Source organism: Biomphalaria glabrata, chromosome 5 (assembly GCF_947242115.1).
Source record: "Biomphalaria glabrata chromosome 5, xgBioGlab47.1, whole genome shotgun sequence".
NCBI classification, from domain to species: Eukaryota; Metazoa; Mollusca; class Gastropoda; family Planorbidae; genus Biomphalaria; species Biomphalaria glabrata.
In genome coordinates this window covers 4,021,350-4,045,606 of record NC_074715.1, presented here as the reverse complement: position 1 = coordinate 4,045,606, position 24,257 = coordinate 4,021,350, and the positions used below count along the sequence as shown (strand labels likewise).

The following is a 24,257-nucleotide window of genomic DNA, read 5'->3' as shown; positions in this document are numbered from 1 at the left end:
ATCTATCTATAGATCTATCTATAATCTAGTCAATCTAGATCTATACAATATTCATTATAATACTTCTACTTATAATGACTTATTTAATAAGTTAGTACTTAGACTTAGATCTATTATAGTTTATTAATAGATTTACTTTTTAATGCCTAGACCTAATAATAAAATTGCGAATGATGTCTATAATGACTGATTATTATTATTTTTTTTTTATAATAATAGTCCTACTAAATCTAGATCTAGACTCTACTTAAATCTAGTCTAAAATAATGACTGTCTAAGACTCTAGATGATTGAGAAGTTCACATAGAGGTGTTTTTAATAATACGGCATGTCGGCTGAAAGTATATAAAGTGCTTTTTTTTTTTTTTGTAAAAATAAAAAATAGGTGCCGGTACTCAGTGATAGATTGCCTAACTTTCAACTAATAATAAATTAACAATTAAAATTGTACAAGAAAAGTAATCATTTTTCCCGACATTGAAAAAAGGTGCCGGTAACCCGTAACGGTATTGTACAAAAAAAGTAATCATTTTTCCCGACATTGAAAAAAGGTACCGGTACCCCGTACCGGTGCGTACCGTCACAAAAATGTATGTATATCTCAATCTTCTTTCATTAATTTTTTTGCGGGGTTATTGCTACTTAATACATTGATTCCGGATCGATTTAAATAGGGCCTAAGTATGCAAGCAGGATTTCGAGCGTTGGATAAATTAATTTTTTAAGTACAAAGTTTTATGGAAGAGGCAATATATTAGTTGTTTGAAGTTTGTAACTTCTTAAATTCAGGCTAAAATATCGAAGCCTACATTTTTACACTCATTTCTAAACAATTAGAAGAGATGGACTGACTCATAGTGTAGCTTGTGTACATCAGCAAAAACACAAACTCAGACTTTCAAAACTATTAAAAGAAAAAGTTAGTGATTATTTTTACTGTATAATTCTATTATTATTCCTTTTTAGAATTAGGATATAAACAAAAATTTGCCATATTACTTTATCTAACAGAAAAAAAAATAAACTTACGTCTATTTACGGTTATTTATAGTTACCTAGTAATATAAAATATATTGAACAAACACGTACATTCATCATAATGCAGCCATGCGATTTTTCGTTTATAAACATAGCATTATTTAGGACCAATATTTTACAAATGCTGCTTGGAGAAATCAGGTATACCCATTAGGAGAAAAACGACCCCTTTACTCAATAAAAATTTAAGAAACTAGAACAGACACAAAATAAACCGTGACATTCATAACAAAATAATATTCAACATTGATTAGAGTAACACCTTTTAAAGTAATCATTTAAAGTTTAAAATGAACTACAATTGTTTTCAACAATTATTTTGTGTATGAAGTATGAAATTGTGTATCGGAAAATGCCGGGTACATGAAATAAGCTAGTCCTAAAAAAACAACACAGATCTTGGGTAAAATACTCATCAAATAAAGTACTGTAAATGTGTAGTTTCACGCGCTAGTTTCAGGTCTTTTCTTTTTATAGCCTCTATCGTGTTATATCCCAACTACCCGTATTTTTGTGCAGAATTTTTTTCTCTATCAGGTACACTTAAAATTATAGCATAATAATGTCAGTTTAATTTAAAAAGAGAACTGAAAAATACAAAGATATATAGGGAAAAAAGCTACTTCCGGCCCAATACTTTTTAATCAAAGAAACGAAACGGACTAGTCCAACAAACCCTATTAAATATTGCTAATTTATTATTTTGATTGGATTAGAAAAGGGGAGAGAAATTGTACCTAAATGATGTTGTGGTTAGATTTCTTCCATCTGTTGTCATGTTTCTTTCATGCCATATTTAAATAATTGATAATAAATAAATATTTTATGTTCATGAAAATATCAAAATCATAACTGTTTATTTTTTTAATCTTTCATTTTTTTCCATCTCCATAGCTTCTCTTACAAACATGAGTATTAGTATAAACAATGCATCATGTGCAAAGACAAACATCTTTTCTGTGGATGATACAACGATGGACATTGCTTGTAATACCAACGTTTCCATGACAACCTTAAAGCTTGAAGGAGAGGATGTAGGAAATATTTGCACCCTGTTTGTCAGTGGAGGTAAACTAAAGTCAATTTTAAAACGTTGTTTCCATATACAAGATAATATTTTCTAATATGAGTTTGTAGAATAAAACAGATATATATAATAATAATTATATTTGTTTTTTGGGGTATGTTTTTTTTTGTTGTATTTTAGCTGAGCCAATGAAAAAAAAATATATTGGGATCAAAATTAATAAGATCTTAATAAACTATCTAACCTGTCATACCACAAAAGAGCTAATTATAAAAACGTGTATGTATATATGGATCTAAAACCAACATCACAAAGGATAAAATGACCTACTAACCACAATCGATCTCCTTTCCACATGACGTACACCAGGCCTGTCAAACATTGCGTTCGAGGGCCGTATGCGACCCGCGACCACTTTGCTTGCGGTCCGTTTAGTCACCTCAAGAATTATCAAAGTAATGTTAAAATTATCAAGCGTATAAATTCACCACTACTTTTCAGGTAAAATGTTTACTGAAAAAGTAATAATCAACTTCGTTGAACTTAGGAACTATTCTTAAATGATCAGATTTTTTAATTAAAGCAAATAAGTCCTCGAAAATTTTCTTTCATTTATTAACTTCGAATTATCTTTCAAGTTCTCTTTTAAAATTAGTGTTGATTTTTTAAATTTGTAATTGTTATTAATTGTTAATAATCACATTAAAAATAAGCCAATATGTTAGAGTTAGACTTTCATTTGTCACAAATCATTTAGTGAAGGTGATTTTTATTACGGAGTGTGTCGTTAAAGCTCCTGAAGTAATTTGTCTAGAAAAAGTGAAAGCATTCAAAGAAATAACATTTACTAGGAACATACTCGCAGATGAAATAAATGGCATGTCAGTCAGCTTACGTATACAATTAAAGAACAAAATAGCTGATTTTTAATTCTTTTCATTGGCTCTCTATGAGTCATCTGATGTAACGGGTGTAGCACAGTTGGTGATATTCATAAGGACCTGTGACAGGAATTTTGGAGCTACATGAGGAACTAGTTGAGCCCTTTTCTATGCATAACAACACAACAAGCGAAGATGTTTTTTGAGAAATTACAGGAGGTAATAATACAGTACAACTTACCTTTGGTAAAGCTAGCTAGTTTAGCACACCAACCATGATTGGGGTTAGAAAATGTGTTGGTGCAAAGCTGCTTGCAAAAATAAGAGAGACTGATGGCAATTTCTTATTTGCCCATTTTCATTGCAGCATTGGCCATGAAGCATTATGTGCAAAGCAATGAAAGTTCCAACATGTGTTAAGACCAGTTTCAGTCGCTATCAATTTTATTCGTGACCGTGGCTTCAATCGTCGTCAATTATCAATGTTTCTGGACGACGTTGGACACGAATTTGTTCCCTACTACACAGTCCGCTAGCTTCTCCCTGTCATGAAGTATTGAAGAGATTTTTTTTCAAAGCGTGAGGAAATTGTATTGTTTCTGAACATGAAAGGTGAACCTGTTGAACATTTCCAAACTGACGAATGGGTTCAGGATTTGGCATTAGCAGTTAATCTCACAGGTCTCCTGCAAGATTTGAATTGTATTGTTTGTAATTTACATAAAACTAGTAGGCCATGTTTTCCAACTCATTTTTGGTTGCGGCCCATCAGGTCATAGTATGTTTTCATGCGGCCCATACACCTTATTGAGTTTGACATAACTGACGTAAACAATGATTTAGAGTCACTTAAATTATATAATGTTCACTCTGAAACTTGAAAAAAGCAAAATAGAAAAAAAATCCTGTTCTAAAATAAAAAAAAAAAAAATATGAAAGGGGAAAAACTTCATCCTTAAAACTATATTGACCAATGATGTACAAGTTATTTCCCTTATTCGATATTAAACAAAATTAATTACCAATAATGAATTGACTAATTGAGTGTTGTTTTTTTTATTTATAATTTGTTAGGTAAAAATACATAATTTTTTAAAGTAACAACTTTATCGAAAAATCCATGAGGGAGAAATAGCGTTACAATTATTTAATGGGACTAAACAAGACAAATGTAGCCATATCTATGAATACTGAATTATTAGTTTAACTTTGCTATTAAACAATATAGTGAATTACCAGTAATAAATTAACTAATTAGTTGCTGGTTTAATAGGGTCATGGCTTGTCTACGTTAATGAATAATTGTGCGAATTTTTAGTTTGATCCGAGAATCTGTGTGGAAGAAATCACGTGCACACGATTTTCGAAAGACAGACAGAGCTGATAAAAGCTTTGTTATTAAAAGTGTGTTGTCTACCCACGCTAAATTTTATGTGAAATTTCAACTTGACAAAATGCAAAAGTAAATGATATTTTAATTTATTTTTTAAATTTTAGACATTTACATTGACAATTTTTTAAAAAGTGAGATTATTAGGAATGGGCCGGTACATGACGTTTTGGCGCCGCTGTTTTGGCGACGCCGTTTTGGCCCCGCCGTTTTGGTGACGGGACGTTTTGGCGCGAGCCGTTTTGGCGACGGGACGTTTTGTCGCGAGATAATTTAATAATCACGTAGCTTTTATAACAATGTTTATTTCACTCTACCATAATATTGTATGTATAGTATGAATTCTAACATCGTTCAGCGAATTGTTAGTTTTTTTTAATTATAAAGGTTTTGCCTATTTCATGAATATAGGCCTATAATAAGTCAGATTCCTGAATGGTAATGACATGCTATATGTGAGTTCTGCTAATCGCACTGGATGACATTTTTGGATTTCTTTCCAAAAGATTTTTTTTATTTGACATTAGTGTAATATACGAACTAGCTAAGTGTCACACTTTAATATAACAAAAACCATGTTAACATCTAAAGCTCTTTAACGCTGAATGACGACAATAACTCCACACATAGTAAAGATCAAGACACGGAATGTGGTCAGTACAAACTCTAACGTGAATAGATATATTTTGAGAAATTGGGTAGGGGTGATTTGGGTGACACATCTCGCATTGACGCAGGTAGAGTTAAGCAAATGAAGACAAGACCAGCACCGAGCACTGGTCGTTGGCGTCATGAGTCTGGCGATCACCTCCTTGGGAATGGTCATTACATGTGACACCTATCCCGCCCCCCATCTTCTGCTCACATTTCACTCCTTGTATATACTCTTTCCTCCACCCCTCCCCTCTCTCACGCGATTTTTGTTTTTAATTTTAAAGTAATATCTTTAAAAACTTTTTTGAAAATAAAAGTGTGCCTCTTAATAAACACACATACACAAGCCAAAATGTTTATTAAAGAAAATGATGTGAAAAACAAACACACATTTACATTTAGTACGTGAAAAATATGTCTTAACACAAACACTCATGCAAAACATAGATATGAATAATTCTTTTAAAAGAAATAATACAATAAATGTACATAATGTATTTCGCGCCAAAACGTCCCGTCGCCAAAACGGCTCGCGCCAAAACGGCGGGGCCAAAACGGCGTCGCCAAAACTGCGGCGCCAAAACGTCCTGCTTCGGAATGGGCAATGTTGGACTCATGCGTTTCGTTTCTGTGATTAAAAAGTAGAATCACAAATTGGTCCAGAAGTGCCTTTTTTTTTCTTATATATCTTTGCTTTTTTCAGTTCTCTTTTTAAATTTAAAATAAAATTATTATGCTAAATTTTTAAGTGTGTCTGAAAAAAATTCTGCACAAAAGTACGGTAGAGGCTATAAAAAGAAAAGACCTGAAACTATTTTTTTTGAAACATTTGTTAAAATGTTTCTTCTGAATTATATTTTTAGTAAATTGGACTCTCTAACATTTTCTTACCATTAGAGTAAAGTTGTAGAAAAATATCTGGATTTACCAAATACTTATTTTAGATTAGTGTTAGGGTTAACAATGTAATATCAAGTGCACGCATATTTAACACAGGGGCTCCTTAGAGGCTGTGACATCGCCATTGTGGTTCATTTTGTACACCGATAATTTTCAATCTAATAGTCCTTTTTACTCCCTCACAAAATTCGCTGATGATACGTCTCGTCTTGCCCTTCTTTAATGATTAAATGTTAATAAAAACAAAGACTAAACATACACTGTACAAATATCTCTCCGATAACACCGTACCGCCGTATCAACTCTTGCACTGGCCTCTACGTCTCGTTCCGGGCTTGCAATGGATTCAACAGTTCAGGACTGACTTCACACACTAGGCTCTTTGTGTCGGACTCGATCGCAGACCAAGATTAATACGCCGTTCGTCTCAACTGTATTTGACAGTACTCCGCACTGAACCGTCGTAATGCTCCGTACAGAACCAGACCGTTGAACTGTAGTCGACCGGACTATATTGAACCAGACTGTAGTGGACCATCTGTCGTGAACCGTCTTGATTGCGACACCTCCGCTCTTATATAGGGTCCCTAATGGCCTTCTAGAACCGGGCAGAACGTCGCTCGACCATTCTGGGTGCTCATATGACTACATCCCTCGTGACGCTCCTTAGCTCTGTTCACGACGCCGATCCTACTCTAACTTTCATGTTGACACTCTTCTCTTCTCGGCTGACCGTCGTAACTCGTCACAGTTGACCGCTCGTCTAGCGCTGGCCTGGGGCGATTTGCGTCTGCTGACTACACACACACACACCACTACCCCCATCTGTGCCACCACCAGGTTTATAACAGTATTTACAAAAAAAAACATAGTTATTGCCTAAACATTGTTTTAATTTTTTAAAATTTTTTCTTAATATCTTTCTAGGTCGTAATTTTGCGCTATTTCAAACAACATATGAATCTTCAACTCACCTTTCGCCTTTGTATGGTCCATGGTTTGCTGTTGACGGACAAGTTAAACTGACTTGCAATACTTATGGTTGTTCTCATACAAGCACAGATGATAGAAGTCCCTGGTGGACAGTGTATTTTGACCAAGAGTACAACATTAATAAATGTGTTTTATATAATAGAAGTACGTTTTTAGAAGTAGATATACATATTGTTGCAACTCAAGGGTAAGCACTCAACGTAAGGCAGACAACTCAACTCAGTTTAACAGGAAATAAATACTAGGACAAACACATAACATCCTTCAGCTTCCTCAGAGTCTTGCTACTAATTTACCAGTCCTTTAGACAGCAATCTGAATGTGGACCAACGACAGCCTTACCCGCTTCACTCAAGGTCCTTTCTACAACCTTTAGGCAGCAACAAAAGCTGGCTTCTTAGTTTCCGAACATTCAGACTCTTCACAATCCCTGATGCACTGTTATTTTCTCTATCCTGGTGTCTTCCTGTTTTCGTTTACTAGTGCGCTCGTGCGCACCTCAAGCACTGGTGCAAGGCAGGGTTACAACAATATAGACATACATATGTATATTTTCCTCTCTTGTTTTGATCTCTTAAATTTTTTTAAAAGTATTTTTCAATACGTTACGTTCTTTTTTTATTTCTGTCTTTCATTTTCTTTTTTCTGGGAGAAGGTTTTGTGTACTGCCTTTAGGCGCTAAGTAATCACAACTCTGCCAGAGTCGAGCCTCGAGCATCCTTCATAGGTAGCCAAGCCAAGTTCAAGCGTACTAAGTCTCTTGACCACGCTTATTATAATCTCTTTCTTTCATTTTTTTCTTTCATTTTTAAAGAAACATCCAAAACAAAAAGTGAGTTTTTAAAAACATTATCACATTGGACTATCAAAACAAAATCATGTCTTAAATAGTCCCTGAAAATAGGCGTATCCAATGGATATACGATGGGGGCGCCTCTGAGTTTGTGTGATAATCTTGTTTTATTCGTTCTATTTATTTCTCTTTTTTTTTCATTCTCTTTTTTTTTAATTCTTTTTCTTTCATTGCATTGGTGAAGGGTAAAAAATGTTCGATATTTTTTTTATTTATTTTTTTAAATCTAACATTCATTAGTTATGAAGTGAAAAGAAATCGCTCTATAAGTTGTATTAAGAAGATATTGCCTTTAAAAAATATTATTGAATATTTTTCTTGTTCTGTGTTAATTTATTTATTTTGATTTAATTCTTCTTTTCATTGTGTTAATTTTTTTAATTTATCCAATTATTAGACACTATTAGTAAGCTATTAGTTTGGTCTGTGTGTACGCCCGTCCGTCCGTCCATCTGTCCTACTTCGCGTTTAAATCTCGTAAACTGAAAAGAGATTGAAAATCCGACATCATGGTATTATTAACAATTTATAGTTCTGATTTTTTCAGGGGTTGATTCCCGAAGCCTTTCCCATGATTGGGTATATCTGCAAGGCAACAGAGGTTTGAATTCAGAGTTTTTCTTCTCCTAGGTGGGTAGCCAGCCATGGCTAATGAGCTCCACCTACCCGAAGCTTACTGGTTAAGGCGCCAGTTACTCTCCTTTATCCCTTCTCCTGTTAGTGAGAACAGTTCCGCCGCACGCAATATCTGAGCCACACCCTAAGGCAGTTTGCAGCACCCAGTGCTGGCAGAAGCCGCGACGCCGCTGACCTCAAACTGTATCGGCACTTCCGTTCCTTTGGATACATCAGCTGCGTGGAATGGGGGGAACTGATGTGTGGGCGACATCGTTCCGACTACAGCTAATGCCCAGGCATTCATCTCATTTCCATGAGATGATCCATAGTCGCTTCGCGACTGAAGGAGGCCATAGATAGTTCTGATGCAACTGCTACTTTTTTTCTTTTCTGAGAACAAAAAATTTAAATTTCAAAATCTACTATGCTAGCAGTTTTTTTTTTTCATAAAAATAAACCATTTGAAAATTATTCACAATTAAATAGTAACATTGACGGGAGGCTATTTAGTAATGGTGGTGACTATTTACAGTATTCTCAACACATTTATGCTAACGGTTTTAGATTATTTATTTTTTTACAATTGTATTGCTAAGCTTTTTGTCAAGTTCTGTCAAACTATTTTCTACAATTGCGAAAAAGAAAACTATTTATTTTTTTTAAAGAGAAAAGAAAATTTTGTATACATATAAGTGGAATATAATTTAAAAAAATAAGAATTAATAAGGAATGTTTCATATTATCGAGTGAACCGCAGAGTGATACAAAGTCCATGGAAGAAAAAACTAAAGGAAGATATTTTTTTTAAGAAAACGTTTTTTTCCTGATCCTATACAGAACAATTTGATAATCTAGATAATTTTTATGACATGAAATAGACCTAGTTCACATCGAAAAATTTTATTTAGTATGCATACAAGTGGAACATAGTTTAAAACAACAATTAATAAGCAGTTTTTCATATTATCACTTGAACTGAAGCGCGGTTCCATAGCCATAGAACACTTAAATAAAGAATTTTGTTAAGGAATGTTTTTTTCCTTGAGGCTGACCCTTGGTCTACTGGATCGTTCGAGAACCAAACAAGATCGTCAACATTCATTCTCCATTCTTCTCTGTCATTGGTCTTTGATATAATTTTAATATGATAGTCTTTCTGTAAATATATAAATGCCTTTTTACCTACTGGGTGGACCACTTCGGGGGCCGACTTTTTACCTACCTGGGTGGACCAATTCGGGGGCTTACTTTTTACCTACCTGGGTGAACCACTTCGGGGGCCGACTTTTAACCTATCTGGGTGGACCACTTCGGGGGTCGAGTTTTAAGTTTCTGTTTCCACGCAAACTGGCTTTATCTAGCTTTTTAGTTGCTTCATAGATTATTAACTCTTAATATATTGTTACGAATCTCCCTATCCAGGCTCACTGCAAACTGCACCAAACGACACCACCAACTTAAAGAACTTGACAACTCTGGGCTTGAAAATAACATATAGTTTAATGTCAATAAATAACAGCCAATACTGTACAATTGGCAGCATGTAACACAAGACTTGTAAAAATATCTCTCCGCCGTATCAACTCTTGCACTGGTCTCTCTGTCTCGTCTCGGACTTGTACTGAGCCGTTGTAACGAACTGTAGATCGGGAAGTTGTGACTGCCTGGTCTCTGATACCTTCGCTCTTTATATAGGGTCCCTGCTGGCCTTCTAGAACCGGACAGAACGTCGCTCGACCATTCTGGGTGGTCATATGACTACATCACTCGTGACACTCTTGAGCTCTGTTCACGATGTCGATCCTTCCCGAACCATCATGTTGATACTCGTCTCGGCCGATCGTCGTAACTCGTCACGGTTGACCGCTCGTCTAGCGCTGGCCTGGATCGATTTGCGTTGGATGACTACACACACACACACCACTACCCTAATTTGTGCCACCACCAGGTTTATAACAATATTTTATACCTATACATATATATATATATATATATATATATATATATATATATATATGTAATTCAAATAATGCATTTACATACAAAACAAATTATTATATATTTATTTAAACTACTTTTATAGTCGATAGTGAAAGACACCGATTGAATGGCTTCTTACTAGAAATGCTGGACAGCCACAATGCAACACTTGATCAATTCCAAGATGACTCAAGTTCACCGAAACTTGTATACTCTGTGCTAATCAGGACTGGCAGCTATATCGCTGCAAGAGTCCGTCAGAAAAGTACAACCAACCCACAGCTTGTGACCTATGTATCTCTCAATGAATTTGAAGCGTATGGGGGTAATTTATATTTTGCTATCTTGCTCCCATTAGAATAGTTAAGGCTTTCAAAATAAGACATCTCTTTATATAGTTGGTCTTCTCAAGGGTATCGCCACCGCCTTAACCTATTACTTAGTCTGTTGGGGCACAAAAACAAGATTTGTCAAACGTCTTTCTCCATTCCTCTCAATCTGTTGCCTTGAATGGATCTTCTTTCAGTGACGTGGCCGTCCATTCTTTTATTTTAATAATCCCCTCGCTTTCACTATCTGTGTCATCTTTTTTTTTCCTGGTATTGTTCCCCGAAGAAATATTTGTGAGCCCCGAAAACCCTTGTAATATAACCATAGAGTTTTAGATTGCGTTTTTTTTAAATAATTAGTTATGGGTGTATTGTGACCTGTATATTGTTCAGGCTTTAAATAATAGGGTCAGCCTTCTCCAAAGACATGGAAAAAATGTCACAAGTTAAATCAAAAGTAAATGCTTGAATATTAAGTCATTGTTAATTATACTAAGCACACATCTATGAATGGCAATCATATTACACATTATCTTTTAATGTATGGCTTACTTGACTTAATCATGTGCACTCCCAGGGAAGAATAGGGCCGCAACCACAACTCATCATCTGCTCCCATTCCATTCAGGTTTGCTTGGGTCTGCCCACTTCCACTTTCCTTGCGGATTCCAATCAAGTGTCTGCCTTGCAACATTGGTAGCTGGATTTTGAAGCGTGCGCCCTATCCAGGTCCACTTTCGATTAGTGATGTCTTGGGCTATGGGTTTTGTATAGTTCTCGCCCACAAATCGATAGTAGTTATCTTTTCTGGCCACCTAATTCATAATATCTGGCGTAGGCATCTGTTAACAAAGTCTGGGACTTTTCCATATTTGTTTTAGTGACTCTCCATGTTTCTGAACGGAATAGAGAGACTGACTTAACGTTTGTATTATAGATTCGTATCTTAGAGGCCAGATTATTTAAAAAGTTAAAAATGGTAACTGTAATGTATTTTTTTTTCTAGAATGTCTTCCCGGATTTTGGGGCTTGAATTGCAAAGAAAAATGCCCACCATTTTGTAATACGTCCTGTCATGCAGAACATGGAAAATGTAACACAATATATATTAGTTACACAGATCTACCACAGTCTTCTATTGGTAACATTCTCTCTCTCTATGTATACGTAGAGACATATTCTATATAGATTTAAGCAAAATATTAAAATGAGTTAAAACGTAATGTATTTTAATCAAATTAATTTTAATAATGGGTTAGATTTTAAAAAGAAAGATAAACTAGTCTTTTCTGATGTCACTGACTGTGATGTTTTCCCATCTAAACACTACTTGAAACTTACAAAAGTATTATTTGTTTTAAATAGGTCACTTGCAAAAAGTTTATATTAGAAAACAAGATTACAAAAAGAGTTTGTATTATCACACAAACTCAGAGGCGGCCCCCGCTGAATCCCTTTCGGATACGCCTATTCTCAAAAAATATTCAAGACTTGATTTTGTTTTGATTGTCAGAAGTAATAATGTTTTAATGATTCATTTGGCGATGTAAAAAAAATGTTTTTTTTATGTAAATTTTTTTACATGTTTCGGATGTTCCTTCCATGTAAACAAAGATAAATAACTTTCTAGTCAAAACCTTCCGCTTGACAACGGAGAATGGCGGCGAGCAGAGTTTCAAACCGGAACCGTCAAGATAATCAGTCCAGCGCGCTCACGCACGACCAAGCATTACTGTAAACTTAATAACAAAGTAATAGCATATTATTGATAAAGAGATATGTAACAGCAACTATCGGATATGTACAATGTATCAGATGAGCGATTTTAGTTAATGTTTTGACATTGATTTGTTATAAAAAATAAAAAAAAAAGAACAGAACAGGTATCAAGCTTGTAGGCCTACATCGGCAACGTCTGCTCTATGTCCCAGCACAGTTACCAACAGAGGTATTGGCATTTTCATTTAAATGCAACTAGAATGAGGATGTAGATTTACCATAACTTTAGTTCTGATTTAGCACTTTTAAGATGTATATCTATTGGATCTGGAACTAAAATATAAATTTGAAAAAATGTATATGTGATTTAGATAAAATTTATGTTAAAAAGCATAGACACTCTATCAATAGACTGAATGCAACATGAAATTTAAAAATAGTTAGTTTTAGTATTTTATAACATAATATTGATCTAGACTTAAAGTTTAGAAATTAAAAGTCTAGATCTTGATCTAGTCTACACCATTCAAAACTAGACCTAAAAATTCTTAATCTACTATGATTTTATTTATAATAAACATGTAGATCTCGATTTTAAAATATAGCTAGGCGTAGCTAGGGGTGGGGGGTTTTGGGGTTCAACACCCCCCCCCCGAAATGAAATTCCCCCCAGCGGGGGGGGGGAAGCGGAATTTAGTTACTGATTTTTCGCTTTGATTTTGTCTATTTTATTTCTGATTTTAATACTAAGCCATCAGTTGCCCCAGCGCAGCTAAAGGGGTTTTGAGTTTAAAACCCCTACCAGGGGGGTTTAAGTTTGAAACCCCCTACCATGAAATTTTCTGCATAAAATGTCCATTTAAAAAAAAATGTGCGTGATATTTACATACATTCTTAGCATTTATAAACACACATTCATATTTTCTTTTAATTTTACTACTTGATAAAAAAACAGTTAAATAATATTTATATTTATTGTGAACTATTCTTTTACATTTTTATAAATATATTTTACTTAGTGATACACACAAGAGTATCTTTTTTTGTTAGCATATTGTAACATTATATCCCTCACATTTATGTATTGTTTTAGAATTGGTGTATTTTTATTAAAAATCGCTTGCATAATTAATTTTATAAACTAAACGGTTTGCTTTTAGAAAACAAAAAAGTAGTTGTTGCACATAAACTTTGTAGTTTTTTTAGATCTGAGTGTGACAGACGAACATTTTGCACAAACCTAACACAGGGTTTTTCCCTTACTAAGGCTGCTAAAAACAGATTTTTTAGGGAGTCTACTTCTGTTAATTTACAAGTAAAATCAAAATTGTATTGTGTATTTGACAAGTTTGTTTAATGTGTTTGCGATTCAAAGTTCAGGAAAATAAGCATTTCATTTAGTTGAATTACTTGGATTCTGGTTCTTTAAATATACGGTAAAGATATGATTTTCATGTCGTTTTCTGATTAATACAATGAATTACTTTTAAAAACGCAATCTCAAACACACAAGCGCATATATGTAAACACACTATGATTGGACAGGCTACTTGAGGCTCTTTATGGGAGATATTAAATGTACCGACATAGGCTAAAATAATTAGTAAGCTTCTTGAGTCATTGAATTCTCTCTTATAATAGTAGGTCTACATCAATTACATCAATTATAATAATATATAGACTCCATATCTCGATTGGCTATTTTGATAGCTTCATTCATGCTATTTTTTTTATAAATTCACGCATTCGCTTTCTTATAGCATTATTAAAGTTTAATAAAGTAAAACAGAATGTAATAATATAAAGTTCATCCTTTTTTAGGTCAAAGGATACGGAGCATGGTGTCACTTGGCTAGCACAACTGCCATCCGCAGTTAGGTACACATTAGAATTGGGAGGACTCTGGGGCGCTCTAAAAATTCTGAAATTTAAAATCCCAGTCTTCACTCCGTTTCGAGCCCAAGACTCCAGTTTCGGAAGCCAAGCGCTTAACCACTTAGCCACCGCCCCCCCCCCCAACGCTTAAGTAGTTTCTATTTTAATTTTAATTTATATTTCTGGGACAATAAAGCCTTCTGTATTACTGCTATACAAATATTATTGTTTGCTATAGTTTTGTATCATAATTGTATTTAATTACAATTAAATGTCAGCTTCACTTGTCACTTAGAACCTACGACGAACGTCTCAATTTATCTCTTTTTGGGCCTTGACTAGATTCTCTTTTAAAGACAGGCAATTCAGTTCTTTAACCTTGTCTTCTCATCTTTATTATATAGTTTAACTTAATTTCCTTTTATCTTCTGGCAATGTGGCTAAATTTATAAATTATATATCAACATTTGTTTTCAATCCCCAAGTAAATATGTAGTAATTATGTCTTTTATTATTTTTACAGGTCCAAATACTCTAAACACATATGTTGTTAGTGGTATAGGAGTTGGTGTCGGTTTAGTTGTGTTAGTAGTTGTTGGTTGCGTTGTTAAGAGACGAGTGGAGCGAAAACAAGAGACTAATATTGACATTGTCGCAAAGTTACAGGAAGAACATCATTACGAAAATGTTAAAAACAAAGACTTTTACGACACTGAGTTTCTACGGGATAATAACTTCTGTGGATCCATTGAAGACGAGGAAAGACAGAGAGAGAACGAGAGGCATTATGAAATGTTGTCAGGTGAAAACCAATATGACAAGTTAGCATTAGAGTATGAAGATTCGAACGGTGTACATTATCAAAATTTTGCAAGCCTCAATCAAGAATTAATGTAAAATATACCCAGACAAAAACCAAAGGTACAATGTTTTATTAATGAAAAAAAAATAGATAAAAAAGTAAAATCTATTTTTTTTGTTTGATTTTTTTAAATAAGATTTAGATAACGTACTTGTAAAGTTGTTATTTTTCTTTTTATAATGCCTCTATTCAATTCAGAACTTCTTGGAACCTTGAACCTTTTTAAAACGCTTCTAAACATTTTTCTAGACATTTAACAGTTGATGTATATCTCTGAGAAAATAATTACTAGCTCGTTAGCTACACGGGAAAAAAACTCTAGTTTGATCGTTAATATTTTTAAGTAGAAAATTAAATATCTTTAAATTTGGATAAAGATCTGTATCTAGGATTTTAAGTCAAGACAAAAAAGCATTGGTTTTAAAAGGCCTATTTGCGTTCTTGAAAGGACTCTCGTGTTGGGGAGTGCATTGTATAATTGATTCAAGAGTATAATAATTAATGTTCCGGAAAATTTTAGGAATCTTTTTCTAGGTCTAGATTTAAAAGCCACAGGAATTATTCAATAATAATAATTTAATTTATTTTGCAATATCTGAGTAAATTAAAAGTTAAAGTATATCAAAGCTTTACTTTATTTTTCAAGTAAATATAATAATAATAATAATAATAATAATAATTATTATTATTATTATATCTTTTATATAGCGCTACTTTCATGCTTATAGCATGCTCAATCTCATTTGTGGACCAGTGGGGGGGGGGGTAGGGGGTATCTAGGAGTTGGTTTTCCGTGCTGCCTTTAGGTGTCGAACCTCGAGCCCCTTTCTAGGTAGCCAAGACAAGCCAAATTCAAGCGCACTTAGTCGCTCGGCCACGCTTCCACAATGAAGAGTACATATAGATTCTAGATATAAAGATCTTAAATATCTTAATAGTTCTAAATCAGAAGAGGACTAAATCTAGTGTTAGATCTTGATTTCCATGTAATGATATCAATAAAATATAGCAAAAATATTCCACGCCCTCTGACCGAATTCGTAGAGACGCACGTTTATGTGTCAAAATGACGGGTTTGAATCCCAATATATACCAATCATATTTTCTTGGATTGATTTTTTTAAATTGTATTTTTAAATTGTTTTTCTTTTTTAAACTTAATTTTGAATAACGTGACATGCAATAATTTTCTGTATACTGTGGTCTATCATTGCTTATTATGTGACATTTTATAATGCATGTTAAGGTGTATGCTGTGCAGTCATTTAAGATGCCTTCCTTCTATATATATATATATATTAGAGTAGACATACGCGACATTAAGTTCTATATCAGTTAAAGGAAGGAAGGCATCTTAAATGACTGCACAGCATATATATATATATATATATATATATATATATATATATATATATATATATATATATATATATATATATATATATATATATATATATATATATATATAGGCGGTTTGTGACAATGAAAACAAAAAGAAACTAGATTAAAATAAAAAAGATCAGTGAGATTTATTACAAACTATTATTCCAATTTGATTAGATTAATACGTTTAGTTAAATCCCTAACCTTAGAGACACTCCAGGATAGAAGAATAAGAAGCAAAGTACCTATAATACATAAATCACTGAATTATAATCTTCAAATACAAACACAAAACTAACAAGGTTACAAAGGAAGTTTGTGTGGAAACACAAACTCAAAATCGGCCCCCGACGTGGTCCACCCAGGCAGGCTTCAATATTTTCAGAAAGAACATCCAAATGAAATTATATCCAAGACAAATGTGAGATAAGAATGGAGAAAGTAGGTTGACAGATCTTGTGTAGTGCCCCAACGATCCAGCAGATCAAAGGATAGGTGAAAGTGAATGTATAGCTAGATGTGAGTCGTGCCTAACTAGTTCCCCTTTTAGACCTTGTGGTCTATAGGGCAGATGATGTAAAGTTCATCTGTTTTTGTGGCCTACGGTTAACGAGTGTGTCATGTTGCCAGCACAATTACCAACCACCTTTACTTTTCCCTAACTAATGTCAGGTACCCATTAGAGCTGGGTGGACTCAGAGGCGTCCAAGGATTCCAAAGTTGAAAATCCCAGTCTTCACCAGGATTCGGACCCGGGGCCCCCTGGCCAAACTGATGTCTTATAATTGATCTAATTGTTTTGAAAAGGCTCAATCTCTTATTCGAATCCTTAATTATTTTTTTTTTCTTTTAACGGAGTGGACGGGTGAGATTAAAGACAAGAAAATGCCGTTTACAAAATTACTATTCGTTTTAAATTATGTCTAACTTATAATGCATACTAAATTGATTTTTTCTCTTGAAAAAATAGTAAACATTTGTTTGTGTGTAAATATAGTATTTAGTATAACAGAACTTACAAAACCTAACAATGCAAATATAAAAACAAAAATTGTTGACAAAAAATCTACAACTGTTTGCATAAATGTGTTAAAAATATGGAAAACCGTCGTCTCCCTTAATAAAGAGCCTCAAGTGTTTGAGTGTTTAATAGACAATAGTTGTAAAAGCGGTGTATTTTTTATGAAAAAAATGCTTGCATAAGTGAATGAAAAAATTAGATTTTTCGCTTTCAGAAAAGAAAAAAGTTGTCTTTGCATCAGAACTTTGATTGTATGAAAATATTGTGATGTCGAATTGTCACTATCTTTTTTAGTTTACGACATCTAAACGGGACGGACGGACAGACGGACAGACGGTTAGACCTTTCACACAAAACTATTAGCGTCTTTTCCCCTTTCGAGGGCCGCTAATAAAATACTCAGAAAGACACAAAGATATTGGCATATTTCTTGTTCCATAGGTTAGGACTAATTTGTACATATCCTCCCTTATCCCTCTCACTTCTCTAGTGCTAATAGAGAATGGAATGAAGTGCCTAAATCAGTCATGAAAATAATGAGTAGACAGTTAAAGTCACAGACTAACTTGCTTGACTAGGTTGATACAGGGACACTTGTAGGAGTGTACCACTATAGCTTACTTTAAAAAAAATAAAATTTTTGGCATTATTGGTTCATTACATTGATGTTTTCAGTATGTTCTGATAGGGTTAGAACTAACTGTAACAATAAACTGTAACAATATACGGCACTAAATCAAATCCAATAATAGTTAACTCAAGGAAAAGTCTTAGATGCACTACTGTTTGGCAGGACATACATACAAAATAATCACTGTAGTGAAAACCTACGCTCAAGGGGTGTTTCTTTGAACGTAACATAATTAACATGAAATACAAATATAAGAAATTTAAATTTACTGTATAAAATATCAATATGAAGTAATTCAATCAGATATTTCCAAAAAAATGCAAAAAAGTATACTAGAATAGAGTATTAACATATTAACACAGTTTCTATTTTACATAAATGATTTAACAAATCGCATTTGTTAAGGAACAATATTCAGATTATTCATAGACGATTTTGTGATACATAAAACAATAAAAGCAACACAAGAAAGAGAAATTTTACAAATAGACTAAGATAACTTTCAGAAATGGGATTCAAATTGGATCATGTCTTTACATCCCAAAAAATGTCAATTATTAAAAGTAAAAACAAACAACAAAAAAACAACAACAACACATAAAACTAAGTATCATTTATCTATAAATAATAAACCAGTTACACAGACTAAAAACTAAACATATAGTATAGTAATAAATTAAAAGTTATCATTGAATCCTCAAATTAATTAAACGAATAAAATATCAAACATAAAACAAAGCATTAGAATTTATTAAAATTAAATTTTAACCAATCAAACAGGAACTAATATGCCTTAGTTAGACCGATATTAGACTATGCCTCCTCTATATGGAACCCCTTATTTCAAGTAAACATATGGAAACTAGAACAAAACGCACATTTCTTTACCATATGCTAGGACCAATTCGTTTAATGCGTCTTTAATCTCTAGTGACCAAAAAGGAAATGGGTGGCATGAATCAGCCAGGAAAAACCAACGACTAAGCGAGATTTTAGTCAGTGATTGATATGCATGAATAGATGGACACATGAATTTAGTATAACATAATTATCCTATCTTTTGTACAAGTTCTGTAATCGATAAGATATGATAAGTTTACACTACAATGCTTACTATTTATAGTTTTTTTACCATTTTTGAAATTCTCCAATAAAGATTTCTTTTTGTGACTTGTGCATTGGTAATTAGTTTATATCTCTTTACAAGGCTTATATAAAGTCACTCTGTCTGTCTGGTAAAATGTATGTACACGTTATTTGCTCCACAGCCTATTAAAACTTTGTAGATTTATTCATTGGCATAGTCAAGACATGAATTAATACAAAATATTAACCCATTAGTCAATTAATTACTTTAAATTAGTATTGTAATAAACATGGTGGTGACACAGATGGGGGTAGTGGTGTGTGTGTAGTCAGTCGATGCAAATCGTTTAGACCAGCGCTAGACGAACGGTCAACCGTGACGAGTTACGACGTCATCCGAGACGGGAAGGATTGGCGTCGTGAATAGTACTCAGGTCAATCACGTCAAATATAGTCGGGTGACCACCCAGGAGGTTTAAGAGGTGTTTGATCCGGTTCTAGAGGGCTATTGGGCACCCTATTTACTGCTAAGAAAATCAAAAGAGCACAAATAATGATATCAAACTTCAATGTATAATTTATACATACAACACCAGTCCAGGAACATAATACAACTAACGGATTACCAAGTCACTCTAGCAAACCAAGGGAAAACTCCCACTCAAAGACATCACGTGTCTACTGTTCACATTCATGCTTGGGGGGGGGGGGAGGGGAGAGAAGAGGAGAAATAAACAAAGGGATATAACTCTTTCATACTTAAATAGTACAAAGAAATAACACAATCACTCTCGCCATACCTGCCCCTGACAAGATGTATGGCCGAAATACTACGTTATTATTATTAATATATTAGAAAAGAACGAGTATTCATTCTCTGACGCAGCAAAGGTCGAGTTTCGTTAAAGGGAAAAAATTTCATCGTAGTCCCTTTATCATTTTCCACTGAGGACTATGAGAACAGTTGTTATTATCCCCTCTGTTAAGATAACAATTGGGTATATTGTTGTTATAGATAATTTCTATAATCGCTTAATCTCCAAGCCTAGGTTCCCATATTTTCGTTGTTTTTCTTGCTCAGTTTTTTTTTTAATTATGAGACAGTGGTACGGCGACGTCAATAATGGTAGAGGTTTTTTCTTTTTTATCGATGAGCAGCAGGTCAGGGCAATTACAATCTACCCTTTTGTCGGTCAAAATAGGCCTATTCCAGTACAGTAGATGATCAGAAGACTCTAGCACGTCATGTGGTGAGTATTTGTATAAAGTATCATAATCCTTACCGATCTAATTGTGTGTCAAAGTGCTGGTGTATTAGCTTTGCAACTTGGTTATGGCTACCCAGGTAGACAGATTCTGATAGGGCTGAACATCCTATGAGCATTATTATTATTATTCAATTAGTTATTGGTAAATAATTAAATAATTATTTAAAACATATATCAAGTAAGGGAAATAAATTCTACATTATTGATAGATATAGTTGTAAGAGAAGAGTTCTTCCTCTTAGGTATTTTTTATTTTTTTTTTTTTATTTTGCTTGTTTACAAAATGAAAAAAAAAAGCAATTTCATTCATTTTGTAGATCCAAGTACACTGCACTTGTGTATTAGCTGTTGGCGTTGGAATTGGAGTGGATGCCGCTGTTGCTCTGGTGCTCTATATTTGGATAGTTGTTTACAAGAGACCAATCAAAAATCTAATGATGGTATTTAAAACGTCACAAGTCAAAAGGGACATGTTCTACGTCAAAATGAATTATGCACACCAAGAGTTGCGATAACATGGAAGCCAAAACGAGGAAAGCGCAAACAGGGACGTCCCCGTATTACCTTCATGGAGGACCTCAGAACAGTGGACACCAGGTGGGAGGAGGCTTCAGACATTGCCAGTGACAGATCATTATGGAGACAGCTTGCCGCCCAATGCGCCGAACGGTGCGGGAGAACCTAAGTCTAATGTATGTATTTTAGTATTGAATTAATCTATTAATGCTACGTTGCTCAATTGATCGTTGATGTAACCATGTATATATTTGTACATCTTACTTTATTTCCTTTATCTCGGTTGGCCGCCTTGATAATTTTACTATCGCACTAATACTGCGCTTAGAGAAGAGATATGAATTATCTCCCACTGTAGTCATTTTACTCTAACGAGAACTGGGCCCCTTGAATGGACACCCTCTCCATTCAAGCGCGCTCCATTGTTCTCGGCCGACGGTCGTGTGTAAACAAACCGTCATGGTCGCTGACCATCGCCCATTCCCCCCCCCTTTTTTTTTTCTCTCTTCCAACTTGTGTTGTTTATTTGAGATTATTATTTCCCCTTATATGTACATTTTATATTATTATTTCCCCTTTTATGTACATTTCTATATTGCTACCATCAGCAGTCTATGTTCCAAGTCCCATTTGTCATCATCTCCCCATTGTGCTTTAAAGCTATTTTACCAATCTGACGAATGCACCTCAGTCGAGGGCATCGATAAGATGCATGAGAGACATGTCCTAACTTGTCTTTATTTATCCACAGCCTCCCTCAGGTGTCTGCCTATTTGCTATTTGCTGTTTAGTGTCTACTCGACACTACTCAACTATTTGCTATCGAGAATCACCTATTGCCTATGTGCTTAGTGCTATTCAGCACTGCACTTGCCTATTTATAGGATCACTTGTCTACTTGCTATTGAGTATCATCTACTGTCTACGTGGATCTACTCAACTCTACTACTTGGCGCTATCGGCCTTGCCCGCCTATTCGACAGTCCACCTGTCAACCTATTAGGTGCGACGTCCCTATAGACTCAGATTTGTGTGAGACGTCATAGCTACGCCTAACCCTCTGCAACTCACTGGACGTATCCTGTCAACTACGCTGCCCACGGCAGATCAGCTCTGCCCGCAGTAACCTTGTGCCCACGGTAGCCGGCCACCCGCCCTACTGTGCCCACTACAGATATCAGAACTTTGGATTGAGACTCCACAAGAACTGAATCACCGGCGTCCCTCTATCCGTTAGAGCGCCACCTCCAGCTGGAGAACCTCAAGCCAGGACACAGCCAGCTGCGACATCAACAGGACAACCAGCTAAGTCAGAAGAAAAAGTGACATACTCTCTTATTAAGTGCAAGAGTGATGATTAAACATAGTATTCACTAGAGATAGATGCAAACCCTCCCCCTTTTTATTCTCATATGTAAATATTTATGTAAATAAATACTCTTCATTTTTAACTCTGTATCTATCTTTAATTGCTTGTCTCGTTGCGTGTCTGCTCCCGATTTATATGCTGACGGGTTGGTGTGTGATAGCTTTCAAAAATAATCATCCCCTACACATTAAACGCGCAAAACACACATCACTTTCCCCAACCTGTCACACACACTTAACATAAACCACTTTAGTTCTTTATCATTCCCCTACGATTGTTAATTCTCCCTTTCTACATTTTCATTCATTAGATCCTTTTATTAAAATTATTTGTTTGTATTTTATCTCTATGTCTATTTACGAAACTTGAGTGTGCGATCTAAACAGTTCCATCTTTAATAACAAAAATGTTTTACACCAGCCAGCGACACACTGACTTTAAGGAATAGCTGAATGTAACACATGAGCTCTGTTACACCACCTAAAAGCATATTATTCATGATAACAAAATGTTCTACAATCCCGATATTTTGAGTGGAATAATCAGGAAATATCAAGAAAGGTGCTGAACTATAACATACCTGTTTTGCTTATTTTAATTGACAATAAAAACACAAAGAGAAGGAGAATATAAGAGTAGGAACTCTCTCTTATTATATCTACTGTAATCAGGTTGAACATCCGTAGGCAAAAACAAAAGGAACCTGGACATTGTTCTCAAAAAAAAAATTCGAATTCTCCTAAATGTTTTACCGAGAAATAATTTACAAGCTAATTGGCTACAAATGGAATAAGGGTTCCACCGTTATGCTTTTTTTATATGGAATTATCCCTGTTAGACCTGTTAACTACTTCACCCTAAGGTCATGGTTAGTTAAGAGTCACAAAGAGAGGTGGCTCAACCAATAGGCATCAGGAAACACAGGCAGAGCCATGCACAAAGAAATGACCATGTCAAAAAAACTAGGCAGCATTAACTTCCTTCCTTGCAAAAAACAATCTACAATCTTCCAACTAAAAACATGACACACACCTCTGTTAAATTACCATCTTAACAAAATACATCCCACACTACTCTCTCTTTGTAGACACTGTGCCCAACCTTATAAAACAGTAAACCATATCCTCTTTGATGAATGCCCCTTCCTAATCCACCCTAGGGCCCTTAGCAATTTTTTTTTTGGGAGGGAGAGACAAAAATAGGCCGTTGTGACTTTTGTTTAAGAAGAAAATATTTGTTAGTTATTAAGGCACACATAATTTTTAATTACTTTTATTAAGCATGCAATTTGAATAAAGAAAACGCGTGCTTTTACTTTCCCAAAAAATGATTGTCTTTTCGTCCAAAAAGCTCAGTATCTTACGTAGTGTTAGGGCACGATAAGCAATTAATTCACTGTTTCGATAATAAAGGAAGTTTTTTAGGCGGAAGCGCGTAATAGTAACTGCGTAGCTTTGGACGTGACGTACAGTTTGTGCTACGCACCACGCAGATTTAAAAAAATGTCTGTAATGGGATATAAGCTCCTTTAGCCATATAGCCTGGCTTCGGTTGTAGCTATACTATGATCTAAAATGGTAAAAAAAAATCAGGCTTTCTCGTTCGACAGTACTCTAACATATTCAACGCTTCACCTGTGACGAAAATCGATATTTGAGCATGTCTTTAAAGCGTCTTCAGGAGCTAATCAGTTAAACTGTCTGCCTTTAAACTCTTAAATTTAAACTGTTGAAAATGTTAGGCAAATGTATGTATTACATCAATTAATTATATTGACCTGACTGTATTTGTTGTTTTATGAATCAAACGTCACTTATTGATTAATGGGCGAACATGATGTTAAAGCTTACTTACTAATTGATTA

General features: G+C 34.5%; 1 protein-coding gene and 1 long non-coding RNA gene across 3 annotated transcripts in view; both read left to right on the top strand.

The window, feature by feature from the left end:
- The window catches only part of LOC106066879 (uncharacterized), a 32,680-nt gene extending 16,199 nt beyond the window's left edge, over positions 1 to 16,481 (top strand). Inside the window, exons 4-8 of one of the 2 annotated variants that reach the window (XM_056029054.1) lie at positions 1,933 to 2,106; positions 6,818 to 7,027; positions 10,438 to 10,659; positions 11,670 to 11,804; positions 14,781 to 16,481. In XM_056029054.1, the coding sequence (XP_055885029.1) occupies positions 1,933 to 2,106; positions 6,818 to 7,027; positions 10,438 to 10,659; positions 11,670 to 11,804; positions 14,781 to 15,154 (1,115 nt within the window). In that variant the 3' untranslated portion in view covers positions 15,155 to 16,481. The remainder of the gene's footprint in view (positions 1 to 1,932; positions 2,107 to 6,817; positions 7,028 to 10,437; positions 10,660 to 11,669; positions 11,805 to 14,780) is intronic. The other variant, XM_056029055.1, reaches the window with a different exon arrangement.
- Positions 16,482 to 19,952: 3,471 nt separating this feature from the next.
- Positions 19,953 to 22,417, top strand: LOC129926259 (uncharacterized). Its single transcript, XR_008777894.1, has 3 exons — positions 19,953 to 20,490; positions 20,826 to 21,200; positions 21,776 to 22,417. It is a non-coding gene; the product is annotated as an uncharacterized LOC129926259 (long non-coding RNA).
- Positions 22,418 to 24,257: the final 1,840 nt, after the last annotated feature.